At 43.8% G+C, this 15,833-nt stretch overlaps 1 protein-coding gene across 1 annotated transcript in view; it reads right to left on the bottom strand.

Moving 5' to 3' along the window:
- The window catches only part of LOC137421778 (angiopoietin-2-like), a 127,727-nt gene that overhangs the window by 41,707 nt on the left and 70,187 nt on the right, over positions 1 to 15,833 (bottom strand). Inside the window, exons 2-3 of the mRNA XM_068108173.2 lie at positions 6,053 to 6,202; positions 4,279 to 4,400 (exon numbers count right to left, since the gene is read on the bottom strand). Coding sequence (XP_067964274.2) covers positions 4,279 to 4,400; positions 6,053 to 6,202 — 272 coding nt within the window. The remainder of the gene's footprint in view (positions 1 to 4,278; positions 4,401 to 6,052; positions 6,203 to 15,833) is intronic.

Here is a 15,833-nt window from a genome sequence, read left to right as displayed (position 1 = left end):
GGAGACCGCTATTCATGGGACTACAGGGACAGGTGGTCCCACCATAATTATTAGGGAAGTTCTGAGAAGTTGAAGCACTGAATGCGGCGGAGCCGCCGAGCCAAGATTCCTACACGGATTAACCGTGAACGCCGTTCCTAAAGGCGTCCATGTAGTGAACTTTCATGCACGGACGAACCGTGAACTCCACGTTCCTCAAGGCGCCCATGTAGAGAACTTTCCTGCACGGACTAACCGTGAACTCCACGTTCCTAAAGGCATCCATGTAGTGAATACTCGGCTTGGCCTCCCGGAAAAAGTGCTATCGAGTTGCTTAACTTTGGATCTTTGATCAACCCCTTAACCTTCATTCACAAGAAACTGACGGTCAAAGTCAGAGGGTCATGAGATGGAGTTTGGCTTGGCAGGAGTCCAACGGAAATTGAACATGTAAAGGGCAGGGACAATGTCGTTGCTGGTGCTTAGTCCAGAGTGAGTAATCTGGGGGGGGGTTGTGGTGAAATTTTGGTTGCTTTATTTTTAAGTGATAACTGTGCCCGGGGGGAACTGATAATGTGGGGGGGTTGAGTTATCTGGCTTGTTTATCCAAATTGGCCGGCAAAGAAAGTTTTCGCTGGGTTCAAACTTTCTTTCTTGAAGGGGGGGAGTGTTACATATTTATGTGAATGTATGTGAATTACCATTCAGGTCTTTGCTTATCCGTGTGTAGTAGATTAAGGGTTGTTGTGGTTGGAGGGTCAGGAGCCCTTCTGAAAAAGTGTCCGGAAACGGAAGTGACCGGAAACGGAAGAGAAAAAGACACGAGGAAGAAAAGCGACGAGTATTCTTCTTCCTCGCCCCGCTCCGACGAAAGGTGGGATCGACCTTGCGCCGCGTGGAAAAGCGGCGTTCCGAAGCCCGTCTGGCGAGAGGAGTTACCGGGACGTGTACCTACCCGGTGGAGACGTCAAGTTGACGTGGGGCCGTGCATCGACCCCGCGTCTGGCACCGTCTAAACAGATGCGTACGGGTCGCACGTTGGGGGCCTAACATGCCTTGCAAGCGGCGTGGGGCTTTTGGCTTGCTTTACCGTACCCGCTTCGCGTGGCCACGAGGGGCTGCAGCCGCGGTGCCTGGTACGATACCTGCCCGGTGGAAACACGTCCACCCGGGGTTCGTTCAACCGCCCGAGTGCGGCGACGCCGACCAGCATCTTGGTCAGGAGGGGCCCAGAGACATTGTGAGGGGCAGAGACCAAAAGGGGATCGTGAGTACAGAAGGGGACACACATATATAAGATGGCCATCTTAATCATATAGGGAATTGATTGTGGATTGGGAATTGTTGATGGTTGTTTGTTGTTGAAATTGTATGATATCCTTACCCTGGAAATATATCATTGAACATCAGTTTCTCTTGGGTGGAATTCATAGGGATTGCGTTGCGAAAGCGCATATATAATACTACTTTCTGGCGAAGGTCCTCTCACGGTCCGGGGGTCACCGAGACCAGGTAGTCACCGAGGGGACCACGTAACAACAGTTAAAAGGATTTTGAGCCGATAGGTGTTACGGCCTTGGCAAGATCGATGGAGACAGCGATCTGTTAGCTTATACACCGCCCAAATAGCTATGTGGAATTCTCTGATGTAGAGATTAAACTCACGTCATTTGAACTTTGGCCGAGGTCATTATCTACTTTTAATGATGTTTATATGCGAATGATGTTTAATGATGTTTATATTGGTTTTGGGTGGTCCTTTCCACATATCTCGTGGGATTATGAGTTGGAGAGACGGCCGTGATGGCGGGGAGGGGTTTGGAATTCTCTCAAGCAGGGATTCAACCCATGTCCTTATAAAAGGTCTTTGTCCAAGGTCACCGAGTCCGATCGGTGCAGCCGTTTGTGCGACACCCGGGAAAGCAACATCGTCACAATGAGAACAATGAACGTTATGCGAACGCGAATGTTATGCGGGAGTGCAAACCTGAGAATGCTGAAGACTAAAGCTGAAATTGGGAAAACTAAATAGCCTATTTTACTCCTGGAGATCCCAGGATTAACCACCCAAAATATCTTTGCGATCGGTTCAGCAGTTTTTACGGTACCTTCGAACAGACAGACAGATAGACGGAAGGACATTTGGTGAATTATAGTAAGATGTCTAGGCCGCATACATTTTATTCAAATTGTTAATGCAAAATTTCATTCTGAATGTCCCAGCCAGCTCCGAGATGCAGCTCAGAAATTGGAAATTGATACAGCTCAGAAATTAGGAGTGCAGGAAGGAACAAAAAATATTCGGAATGGTGGTTTAGTACTCCTAGGGGGTCTAAGAAACCTTGGTACCATTAAAATTGGGAGCACTAATTGTAGAAACAAACCCGGCAACAGCAATACGCAAGCCTTACCCAATCCCATAGGGGGAGGCTTTAACAAATACAAAAGGATGTTGGGATGGTATGTCAAAAAGTATGTAAGCAAGGTAAGGATATCTTTCTTTGTCATTATTCCCAATATCATGTCCCAATAAATTACCACGTTAAACCATCCCTACATCTTTCTTTGGTTGCGCCTGCAAATTACACTATACATCTCTCTCAATTTGGCTCCATAATCACCACAAACACTATCTGAATTGTGTTTGTCATTGGTTGTTATCTCAATAATTCGGGTTTCAGAAGGTGGAAAGTCCCAGGATGAAGTACCCACTTTCATGTCAGTGAAGGATCGCAATTCATGGGCTAAGTTGTGAAGTTTTGTTTTTCTCTGAGTTTTGTTCCAAGGGCTATTTTCAGGATCGTCGCTTAGCTCCCGCCAGCCTCCAACTGTAGTTCGTTTGTGGTAATGTTCCCAGGGATGGTTTGTACAATCTTTGTGAGGTTCCTCTTTATTATTTCCGTTGCTCCAATTATCACTTCATTATTGAGGTCTTGGTATTTGGTAATTTCTTGATTTCTACGTTATTTAGACCAAAGTCACTGGCGACTGAAATCTCAATTAGCAATGCCGTCTTTTTATTTTTATATCTGAGTACTATGTCCAGACACAGTGCTTTTTTTCTATTTTCATGCTGAATGCGATCATCAGGTCATACGTGAGCATCAAGTCCTTGTTTTCAATGATTACTTTTGGTTCGTGTTTTCATGAGTTTATAGAACTGGGATATTTAAATTTCTGCAGATGTGCCAGTGGATTACTATACATACCTTGTTGTGCCTTTGGGTGTACAGCTGTTCTGACATGAGGTTTTTTACATCCCGATATGAGGTGACTCCTACTTTCTGTTTCTACCTTGCAGAACCGATACTTGTCTGATTGACTCAGTCCCGCCGTTTTCTTAAAGTCGTTCATGTAGTGTCCCTGGTCTTGGGCATTTATAATGATTCGTTCTCCATTCCAGTTGAGCTTACCTCTTCTTAGACATTTCAATGAGCCTTCTTTGTCAATGCCCAATCTGTCCAACTCTTCTTTTTTTTTACTTCCTGCTCTTTTTTATTTTTTGAAATTGTTGGGGCTGTATTCGTTTCCGTTTCGATTTCAAATGTGACACCTTTTATTCACACCTGTCTTTGGAAATTTTTTGCAAGGTGGGTTAGGGATACCTTTTCTGGCTTGCTGTTTCATTGTGTTTTGTCTCGCTGTGTTTTGTCTTGTGTTTTGTCTCGCTGTGTTTTGTCTTGTGTTTTGTCTCACTGTACTTGTTGTGTTTTGTCTCACTGTGCTTGCTGTGTTTTGGCTCACTGTGCTTGCTGTGTTTTGTCTTGTTGTATTTTGTCTTGCTGTATTTTGTCTCTTGCTTGCTGTTTGTATACAAATTGAATTTGGTAGTCTGTTGAACTTTTCACTTAGCCAATCTTGCAGTTTTCGTTCTGTGCACTTGATTGAACTCCATCAGGCCACCACCTCCTTCTTTCCTCGGCAGGTACATTCTCGGATGCATTTATTTTTGTCGAACATTTTGTGGATTGCGAGGAGTTTCCTTGTTTTGATATCTAGTTTGTTGATTTTCAATTGTGGCCAGTATATTTTTCCGCAGCTGCATTGGAACACTGACACTGCAAGTTGGTTTATGGCATTGTTTGTGTGTGTGTGTGTGTGTGTGTGTGTGTGTGTGTGTGTGTGTGTGTGTGTGTGTGTGTGTGTGTGTGTGTGTGTTGCATACGCATTTGCACATGCACAATGTGAATTTATAGTCTATCTATTTATGAGTATGTGTACAGACAGACTCAGGTGCATGGTTTTGAAACAGAGGGGTGCACATTGAGTGAGGGTGTGCTGTGTTGGTACGACCCTGACCTTGTGCGTTGTCGAAGGCGGCCAGCATTTTTTGAGTGCTGTAGAAGTTGCACCTCCACATGCTGAGTGGCTGCACCAGCCTCATGCAGTTGCTGCTCCAACCACCATGTGTGGTTTTGCACCTGCAATAAATTATTTTACAAAAAATATTTTGACTTTATTCCTTGTATGCAATGCATGGAAACTCGATTCAGCAAATTGACTTCAGTTGCAATCTGCAAGGAGCACCACGAGTTGTTAATTAATACAATGAAGAAAAATACCCTAAAACACCATAAACTTATGACTGAAGGTCATGGAGGGGCATGACCTCCCTGATGGGGTTTGTATACCTAGGGGCCATGTAATGTTTATGTATGCATGGGATGGGGAGGGGGTGGTGAAGGAGTTGAGTAGTGGGGGTAAATTGATTAATGGAAGGATAGTGAAATGAAACGAGCATAGGGTGCTGTGGAAGAATTGGGGAGTGATGGGAAAGAAGATAGGAGAATTTTTCTTCCCTCGTATGCAGCACATGGCTGTGAGTGGCATAGTTGGTGGGGAGCGTAGTTGTGATGCAGTGCCCCCTGTAGGTTATGGCAGGAATTTGGAATTTGTTCAGGCTGCTGGTGATAACTCACTGACTCTTCGCAAAAGGCACCGAGGCCAGATCTTTAACGTCCACCGACTAATGCTAGCAGAAGGGACACCCAGCTTATTGTCCATTTGAGGGACGAAGCACACTTTGTAATGCAACACCATCCTGCCACTGAGGCACCAATGCAACAGTTTAAAGTCGGGTTAGGAATCGAACCCAGACTAGACAACTCAAAGGTAAGTCGCTAAATCAAAAGGTAAATCTCTTAAGTGATTGAGTCTAATGGAAGCAAAGGAGCACTTGTTTAGCACCTGTAGGGAGGCAAGATCACTGCCATGTTTGCGTACGTAATGAATAGTTGGGGGTTGAACAAAACTGTCCAACGAAAAATGTTGAATAACAAAAATAATGAATTCTCAATCAGGTGATAAATTTATAAGATAAATTAAAGCATGCTCACTGTTTTCACGCACTCACCTTTCACTCATCTTTCATCACTCACCTCATATTTCACTCACTCACCGCAGGCAGGTTGGTGGTCTTTCCGTCTTCTACCGACTCCTCTCTGGCCTTGCCCCCCCCCAGCTCTCTCTGGGCTCTGTCCCCCAAATATTCCTACAGGTCGCACAAGATCTGCCTGCAACCCTCTTATGGTTAAACTGCCAAAATCAAGACTCTCTGCTCACCTTCACTCTTTCATTCCCCTTTTCTCCTGCCTCTGGAACAAACTCCCTCACTCTCTTCAATCCCACTCCACCCTCCAGGTCTTTAAAACAGCTGTTCACCACCATCTCTTATCTTCCCCCATCCAAAACCTTGATCTTTTCTACCCCCGCTAATTTCACCCGAAATCCACTTTTTTGAAATACCACCTTCTGTCCTGGAAGTCCTTGGTGTCCTTGTGTTTTATACTTCTCCCACCCCCCCCCCCCCGCCCCCTTCCCACGCCTCCTCCCCCCAAGCCCTCTCCCTCCCACAGATTTCCCTGCTCTCAAATGTTGTGTTTGTGTGCTTCCCCTTCTCTCCCCATCTTGTCTTCCGCTCCCTCTTTTTATATATTTTGTTTGTCTGTTTGATTTGTTTGTGAAATAAATGTTAGCTCTTTCACGAGCCTCGATTCAGTATACAAAAAAAAACAAAAAAAAAACTGTTTTCTTTTGTTTATGTTTTGTGTTGTGCCCCCATGATCTGCATCACCTGTCCCTCCATGGCAGAGAGCTTGCGGGTCTGCTCGGCCGTCTGGGTCAGCAAGTTGGTGCTCAGTTCCAACATGGCCACAGTGGGGTCGGGGCCTGAGCCTGCCTGCCAGACCTGCTGTCGATCTGCTTCCTGCATGGCTCTCTCCAACTGTGAGGAACAAATAGCACACTCTCAATCGACATCAAATGGACATGAAATAGGGAGTACATCTTCCAAACGAGGGCGCTAAACCTGGCAACGTTGAAGGGATCACCTGATTTATGATCCCCAAATACAAGACTATTCTCTTGACAATAGTAACAGCACCCTGGTGACCAGGGGCAAGCGGTGGTGCAGACTGGGAGGCAGGAAATTGAGATTAAAAATTTTTAAATTTCATTGAGGCTGCCTTCTTTGGCATTATCACCCGAGTACGTTGACCTCATGATTCTGTGACCTCAGGTTAAAACCTCATGTACTACTTTGGTTTGTCATGGAACTCACAAGCTGAACATTCAAAAACACATTATGCACGCACATCCGATCAGTACACTCACACCATGTACGGCCACTCCATCTGATTTGTATGTTGGTGTGCAATCTGTCATAAGGCGTGCTCACTCAGTAGTTAGTACACACACACACTGATTATATATGTATATATATATACATATATATATATATATATATATATATATATATATATATATACGTATATATATATATATATATATATATATACATACATATATACAGACTTGGCATTTAATATGGATTTTTTTTTTTTCTTGACGGGTTTACTTTCTGAACTCAGTATATCAATCTGGTGAGTTTCTTTTACCCTTCGGTGATGTCTTTGTTGAAAGAACCATGTCACTGATTGTCTTTCGCAGCAAGAAGTCAATAACAGGATTATATCACAGGTGGCGTGACAAAATGTAAGGACAGGTACATTTGACGATTGGCTTCACAATCGGGTATATAAGGGTTGTTGCGTTCTGTATTAGTGGAAAAGAACTGCTGCACATCTACAAAAGATATTGCCGCTTCCTCTGGAGATGGTCCGTCAACTTGACAATGCTGTTTGTCATGGAGTGGTGGCTTTACGAAATTACGGCATGAAACAGCGTGCTATTGCTCGGCAGTATGGCATCACTCAAGGTCAGGTGTCAAAGATCCTGAAACGAAATGCTCAGAGGGGTGTCCCTACTCCAATACCGAGGCCAGGACGTCCATGCAGAACCACAAGGAGAGATGATCGCCAGCTGCCCTGGTTAGTCCGCAATGGCCGTACCAAGTCAGCTAATCGGCTTAGGGCTGAGTGGCAGCAACTGACAAATGTGCCTGTATCCAGAAGGCTAGTCAACCAACGACTGGTTCAAGCAGGCTATCGTGCCAGGCGTCCCCTGAGAAAGCCACGCCTGACCAGACAACACAGCCAGCGCCGATTGCAGTGGGCCAGAGAGCACCGTCAATGGCAGCCAGGACACTGGATTCACGTGACCTTCAGTGACTAGTCTAGATTTCTGGTCGATCGTCAAGATGGCCGCGTCCGAGTTGCCAGACAAGTGCATGAAGCCCACAACGAAGATTGTATAGTGCCAAGAGTCCAAGCTGGAGGTGGTGGGGTGACCGTTTGGGCTGCTTTTCATGCAGGGGGCAAAACTGACCTGGTTGTTCTGAATGGAAACCTGAACCAGTTCAAGTACAGGGTCATTCTGGAAGAAACATTGCTTCCATTTGCTCGTGCAGCCTTTCGAGGAAACTTTGTCTTCCAAGATGACAATGCACGGCCTCATCGTGCTCGCATGATCCAACACTTTCTTGCTGACCGTGGTGTAGAGCATATGGAGTGGCCTGCCATGTCCCCGGATATGAATCCGATAGAGAACTTGTGGGCAGAATTAACGCATCAAATCGACAACTTGGACCAGCAGCCTACCTCTGTGCGTGAATTGCAGCAGACTATTGTCACTGCATGGCAAGCGATTCCTGTCCAAACCTTGGCAAATCTCGTGAACAGCATGCCTCGACGTGTACGTGCTCTCCTGAATGCTCGTGGGGGTTACACAAAGTACTGAACTGTAATTTTACTGTGCTTAATCCCAGTCATAATTTAGCTTTTGTTTTTGTTGAAATTTTTTTTGGCTAATGTGCAAAATACAGAGATACTTCTGAAAAACGTACAGAAGTTTAACACAGTACTGTCCGTGAATTGAGTTCGATATCAGTTTACATCACTTTCAAGGATCAATTTATTTGCTTCGAAATGTCAAATGTGGTTTTTGTTTCTTTTAAAGGTCACATTAACAAAATCTAGAATAATTTCAACATAATTCCAATGAACTTTTTGTTCTAAGTCAACTTGAAAAGTAAGTTCACCCCCACAAAAAAAATATTCCATATTAAATGCCAAGTCTGTATATATAATATCATATACAGGACACAATCCTGTCTCTGAGCTCTGCAGGCAGTTCCTTCGACCTCATGGCTTGGTTTTTGCTCTGATATGAATTGTCAGCTGTGAGACCTTATATAGACAGGTGTGTGCCTTTCCAAATCATGTCCAATCAATTGAATTTACCACAGGTGGACTCCAATCAAGGTGTAGAAACATCTCAAAGATGATCAAGAGAAATGGGAGGAACCTGAGCTAAATTTCAAGTGTCATAGCAAAGGGTATGAATACTTATGTCAATGTGATATTTCAGTTTTTTCTTTTTAATAAATTTGCAAAACTTTCTAAAATCCTGTTTTCTCTTTGTCATTATGGGGTATTGAGTGTAAATTGATGAGGGAAAAAATGAATTTAAACGATTTCAGCATAAGGCTGCAACATAACAAAATGTGAAAAAAGTGAAGGGGTCTGAATACTTTCTGAATGCACTGTATATATGAAAGAGGGTTATAAACCTTTTGCATTCAAAATACATATGCCAGATTTTACATAAAAGGGCCCCTAATCTATAAAGTGGTCATGCTCAGTGGTTTGTTAGACGAAAGGGGTCGCCTAGACAAACACCTCGGCCACATCCACATTGTTAAAATTGTTGCCTCCGCCACCGAACCTGGACGGAGTTTATGTTATCACCCCTGTTTGTTACTTGCGAAATCGAAGATTCACAGGTATATTGGTTGGTCTGGTATTCTGTCTGTCTCTGTTTGTTTGTTTGTTTGTTTGTTTGTATTATTCTGTGTGTTTGTCAATCACCTACAAGTCGAAATTTTACTCCGATCTTCACGAAACTTAACCAACCGGTAGATCAATGCATTTCTATTTTCTCCCTTTGCCAGTCTCCTACATTTGTCAATATTTTGGTTGATTGTGAGAACAATCTTCCTCCTCTTCCTACCTGCTTGCCAGGGCAACGGAAGCCATGATGCTTTGGAAGGCCAACTTCTTGTTATTCACCTGTTTTCACTTGCATGTTATACCCACGATTTGGGATCCTGGTTGGGTTCGTGTTTGTTCCTGTTCCCATGTTTTTACGGCGTAGCCCATCGGGCGAAGCCTCTAGAACAGTGTTTGTCCATCCGTATGTATGTCCCCTCAAACGTATACCAATCAGAACTGAGGATATGGTCACATGACAGGGTGATGTGATTACGTGATTACGTCTGATGTCATTACGGCATACGAGGCTGACTCTCCACACTCCACCATTTTGATTTATATGCCGTTCCTGTTGAACATATCGTTGAACCTGTCATATATCACAATCGCCATGCTCTACCTTTTACGTTTTTCATTCAGTGTGAAACACAAACAAATCGATTGTTAAAATGACCATGAAATATCGAAAGCATCGGCGTTACGGGTCTTCCAACAATACGGTACCTATAGGCCTCAGGCGTTCTGCCTCACCTTCCGCTTCGGACAAATTAAGCCCAGGTTTCTTAATACAGTAGTGTATCGTTTCAGTAGTATCGTTTTCTTAATAATAATATAGTAAATATAACGATAACACTTTAATCCCAATGTCGTGAATGGAGACTTAATGGATTGAAGCGGTGTATTGTTCATGATCAATGATCTAAGCAGTGTTCGGCACTAATATTAATAACCGAGGAAGTAAGGAATTAGCCTCAGTTTTTTTATGGTAATATCATTTTTAAAATAATGATAACGTAACGTTAATATTATAGTAAATCTAATCGTAACAATAATCCCTTCGTCGTGACTGCAAACTTACTGGAAGTTAAAATATATCAGTTTTGTGTCTGTTACGTCATTACGTCAATGATGTCATTATGACGGCTGAGTCCACAGACCAACATTTTAATTTACTAGTACACCCGCTCACTACGGGAGCGGCAGGAAGGGTCATTCCTTTTTGGGATATATAGATTACAGTCGATCTATGATCGGGTCTCAAGAACATTGGGTGTGTGTTCATTTACCAAGTTTCTTGTGGAGAGATCGCGAAATGGTTTAAGCATTCGAGCAAGCACGCCATTCAAAACCTTTAAGGAACGGCTGGCTTGGCAAGCTTGGCAAGCTAGCTAGCTGCTTGGTAAATGAGCACACCCCAACCCTTGTGGGGTATATAGATTACAGTAGATTTTCGCTCAGTTTTGAAAGTAAAACTTACCTCATGGATGTCGGGATTCCTCCAAATTTCTTTGTTTAATCGCCGTGGTTCTTAACCTGGGTTCGACTGAACCCCAGGGGTTCAGTGAGCCAGTCTCAGGGGTTCGGCGGAGGTCCTCCTAAACGCATTGCAATTTGTTTTTTTTGTTTTGTTGTTTTTTTGTATCAATTTTGAATCTATGTGTAATTACGCTTATTATTAATATTATTATCATTTTGCTATGTATGTTACGAACGAATGGAAATGTTATTTGTAATTGTATTCCCATCCCATTCATGGTTTCTCTGGTCTGTGTTTAAGATAAGTTGTGTCACACTGACTGTCGTAAGTTGAATCAATGAGCAACTTGCTAATTATTCTGTTGATGGTGCTTACTTGCTTACTTACTTACTGGATTTTGGACTTTGCAGGTGTTCGGAAATTCCAGTGAATAGCCTCGATTAGCTTGCCGTGTGCCGTGTGTCATTGGTCGCGCCTTACTTTGGAGTTACTGATTAATTGAAACGTAAGTTGGAAATGTTTGTGGATATGCAGGGCGGGTTCAGAGTTATATTAAAGTCAAAAGTGGATGCTGGTTATAAAATATGATTGAATTACTCAGAAAATTAGGTGGAGGTGATATAACTCCTTTGGTCGCAATTCAAAACTAACAATTCGCAGTTTTCTATGTAATATTATAATGGGATTTGAGGTGACATAGAGTTGAGTAGATAATAAATCCCGTCATCGTAACTATAAGTTATATTTTCTTCGTTAAAATTTCTCAGTTTTCAGAGGGGTACTGATTATATTTAAGCATGTTCTTTTTTAAATTTTTGTCATGTAATTATTTGCCCGAACTCAATTAAGATCAGTTTGTTACTTTTTTTTTTTTTTGCAGTATGTCGAGCAAAAAAAGGAAGTGGTCGGAGGATTACGTGCAGTACGGGTTCACGTGTTTGACGGAACGGGACGGAAGTCAGCGTCCTCAATGCATGCTTTGCAATGTCAAGTTGAGCAACTCCAGCCTAGCACCAGCAAAACTACGGGAACACTTCAAAAAACTGCACGGCGGGGGGCAGTACAAAGACGCAACGCTGGATGAATTCAAATTGAAGAGAGTCCGATTCCATGCAAGTGCTACCTTGCCCACTCTCGGCTTCGTTCCAATTGACAAACCGATCCTCACCGCGTCGTATGAAGTTGCGTACCTGATCGCAAAGCAGGGCAAACCGCACACCGTTGGCGAGACACTCATCAAACCGGCCGCGTTGAAGATGGCCAACATCATGCTGGGAAAAGCTGCTGAAAACAAGTTGTCTCTCGTTCCACTCTCAAATGACACCATCAGATGCAGAATCGACGACATGAGCGACGACATCCTCACCCAGGTAGTTGCAGATTTAGTCGCGAGCCCGACAAAATTCAGCCTTCAACTCGACGAGACCACCGACGTTTCGAATTTGAGCCAGCTCATCTTATTTGTGCGTTATGTCAAAGGAGACGAAATCAAGGAAGACTTTCTGTTCTGCAAGCCTCTCACAACAACGACGACGAAGGCAGCTGACGTGAAGAAGCTTGTGGACGACTTCTTCAGAAGCAACGGCCTCTCGTGGAACATGGTGTCTGCAGTTTGCTCGGACGGAGCTCCAGCCATGCTGGGATGCAACTCCGGTTTTGGAGTGCTGGTGAAGGCCGATGCACCACACATCATCGTCACGCACTGCGTCCTGCACAGACACGCGCTGGCATCAAAAACCCTGCCTCCAAAACTGGCCAATGTTCTGAAAATCGTCGTTGAAACTGTGAATTACGTGCGAAGCCGTGCTCTGAATCATCGCATCTTCAAAGAGCTGTGCAATGAAATCGGCTCTGAATTCGAAGTCCTTCTCTACCACTCTAACGTTCGATGGTTATCATGAGGGAAGGTAGTGAGCTGTGTTTTTGCCTTGCGTGTTTAGCCCTGTTTTTGCGAGAACACCAGCATTGCCATGCAACGCACTTCCAAGAGTCAGAGTTCATCCTCGCCTTGGCGTACTTGGCTGACATCTTCGACGCACTCAATCATCTCAATTGCCAGATGCAGGGCGGTGGAGTGAATGTCATCGAATCTGAAGAAAAGCTGAGCGCTTTCCGAAAGAAGTTACCATTGTGGAGGCGGCGAACAGAGAACGACAACTTCGCGAACTTTTCACTACTGGACGAGTGCGTGAGCGGGATCGAAGATGAGTCTGAAGTTGGAGGCACTGCTGTACTGGGGGAGCTGAAGCAAGCGATTGCCACGCACTTGGATGAGCTGGGAAAGTCATTTGACGGCTACTTCCCCGACCAAGAGCAATACCCAGCATGGGTGCGGCAGCCGTTTACTTTCGACGTTGCAACAGCAGATGTCAACGACCAATACCTCGACGACCTCATCGAACTTCAGCAGAGCCAGACTCAACAACAACTCTTTGGCACAACAATGCTCTCAACGTTTTGGTTCCGCCAAATGGAAGGGTATCCTCACATCGCTAAAATTGCCCTTGAGATCCTCATGCCATTCGTTACAACGTATCTCTGCGAGCATGCGTTTTCAAAACTGGTGGACATTAAAACAAAGAAAAGGAGCAGGCTTGCATGCGAAAATGATTTGAGGGTGGCCCTTGCCAAAACAAAACCATGCATTTCCCAGATCACCTCCCGAAAAGAAGAACAGAAAACGCATTAAGATGCAATTCTTCTTAATTTTTTTGTCAAATTTGAGGGGTTCCTCAAGTGTTCGATGGGTTTCGTTAGGGTTCGGCGCCTTTAAAAAGGTTAAGAACCACTGCACTGGTTTAATGTTACAAACAGCATTAGCAACTGTTTAAAAGGCTAATAATATGTGTTTGTGGTTTATTATATTTTACAAGCCCGGCTACGCAGCTGTTAGACTTTCAGTCTTGTTTTTGGTACGTTGAACCTTGACTCAGAAAACGTCAACGTGGGGTTTTCAAAATTAAGGAAATGAATGCCTGACGTTTCGAGAAGCCAATAAATTTTCGTGCCACCTCGGATGGTGTGGATTTACGATGGATGGGCACGAGTCTTGAACCATAAGGCTGTGATGGTTGGTCGTCGAGAGAAAAACCTCGTTTTCACAGCTGACTGCATTGGGATGACTGTATTCATTTTTTGTTCCCGTTTTGATGGGGTAATAATTGGTGCTGTGTTGTCGTGTGTAAACAACTTAATTGAGATCCCTCGCATACCGGTTGGTAGAACGTGCCGGATAACAAAGCTTATACTGCACCATACCTCAATATTTTTTGAAGGTATTAAATTGAAACTTTCACAGCTTATTTGTACGTAAGGGAAAATGATGTTACATTCTGATTTGGCAAAGAACTTTGCATTTCTTCGTGGTTCTGTCATTTTTAAATTATACGCATATATCAGGGCAGAAATGGATGCACGGTAAGCTATGTTTTTTTTAATGAATCTGCAGTAATCAATGTATATGTTACTCAGATTACTGTAAGAGGTTACTTAACTCGAGGCAATGCAATCACTAATCTTTAAAGAAGTACTTTTGAAAGTAACCTACCCCACTCTTCTCCCGACCTCAAACGCTGACTGTATAATCATTCTCTTTTATTATTTTTCTATTTTTGTATACTGAGTAAAGGTAGCTTGCGGAAGAGCTGGAACATAGAACAGATCAGGATGCAACCAAACAAAAGGAACAGCGAAAGAGAAGGGGGACATGCCAACAGCAGGGCCGAAGGACAAAATAAACGGAGACAGACAACAGGGAATGTGGGTAATGGTGAGGGGTAGGGAAATTCTACAATAAAGCTAAGGTACAGGTAGTGGACGAAAAAAAAAATGGAAACACCTGGGTAAATGAGGGAGACAAAGTATATTGAAAGCAACGGCTTCCATACGAGTGTGGCCCATGTGTTAGTTAAACAAATAACATCCCAGCATGCTTAAGTTCATGTATAAAGATGCTGCACAGGCCTAATTGCCTAGAATTATGGCTAGCATGGCTGCAAGAGGAAACCCCCCCTCCCCCCCACCCCCCCACCCAATGCCCCCATTCACAGAGCACGTGTGGTCGCCCAATGGTTTTATCAGCATGACACTGATGTTATCCATATGTCATGGCCCTATTTGTCACCAGATCTGAACCCAATCGAGCATTTATGGGATATTCTGGAATGATGCCTGAGACAGTGTTTTCTACCTCCATCATGTGTGAGTTGATTGACTTTCTCATGGAAGAATGGTGTCACATCCCTCCTGCAGAATTCCAGATTCTTGTGGACTCTATGCTAAGCTGCATAAAGGCCGTACTGGCCGCACATGGTGGCCCAATGCCCTATTAAGTGACTTTACATTGGTGTTTCCATTTTTATGTCCACTACCTTATATAATCACAGGAAAGTACCTGTTTGTAAAACTAGGACACCCTCCGAATTCCAAGGGTTTTAAGTGAAGAATAAATATTAATTAAATTTAAGAAGTGAAAAGTGTTGAATTGATAGGGAAATGAGTAGCAGAAAGACACGGTAGCAGCTTTGTGCAATCTGTGTTCAGTGAAAGCACAAACACATTACAACTGGATCAGAGAGGCGGTGTTCAGATATCCCAAAGGGCCATAACGGAGAGGCCTTCCATGTGACATTCCGCTGCAGAGCATCTTTAGATCAATTCAACATGCTGTGTTTGGGACGGTTCAGCAAAGCACAGATTTATCGCTTTAATGGGCTCGAAACAACTCGAGATTTCACCCGCGATTTTATAGGATTTGGAAGTTAAGTTGAAATTTACTGTATGCACGTGGGAGTACATTTTATAGGGGATGTCCAATGGTGGTCACGTGACAACATATAGTACCGAGTCGTTAGCCCGTGCCCGTGGCTATGTAATAACATTGGGAGTTCAAAAAGGATTTGAAGCCTGCTGTTTTATTTATATGCATATATTTATATGTATATATATATACACACACGACATGACCAAAAGTATGTGGACATCCGAACATCACACATCTCATTCCAAAATCATGGGCATTAATATGGAGTTGGTCCCCCCCCCCCCCCCCCCCTTTGCTGCTATAACAGCCTCCACTCTTCTGGGAAGGTTTTCCACAAGATGTTGAAACATTGCTGCGGGGATTTGCTTCCATTTAGCCACAAGAGCATTGGTGAGTTTGGGCACTGATGTTGGGTGATTAGGCCCGGCTCACAGTCGGCGTTCCA

This window comes from Myxine glutinosa, chromosome 2, assembly GCF_964187855.1.
Source record: "Myxine glutinosa chromosome 2, kmMyxGlut1.1, whole genome shotgun sequence".
NCBI classification, from domain to species: Eukaryota; Metazoa; Chordata; class Myxini; order Myxiniformes; family Myxinidae; genus Myxine; species Myxine glutinosa.
Note: the sequence above shows the minus strand (reverse complement) of the source record. Positions and strands in the feature narration are given on the sequence as shown.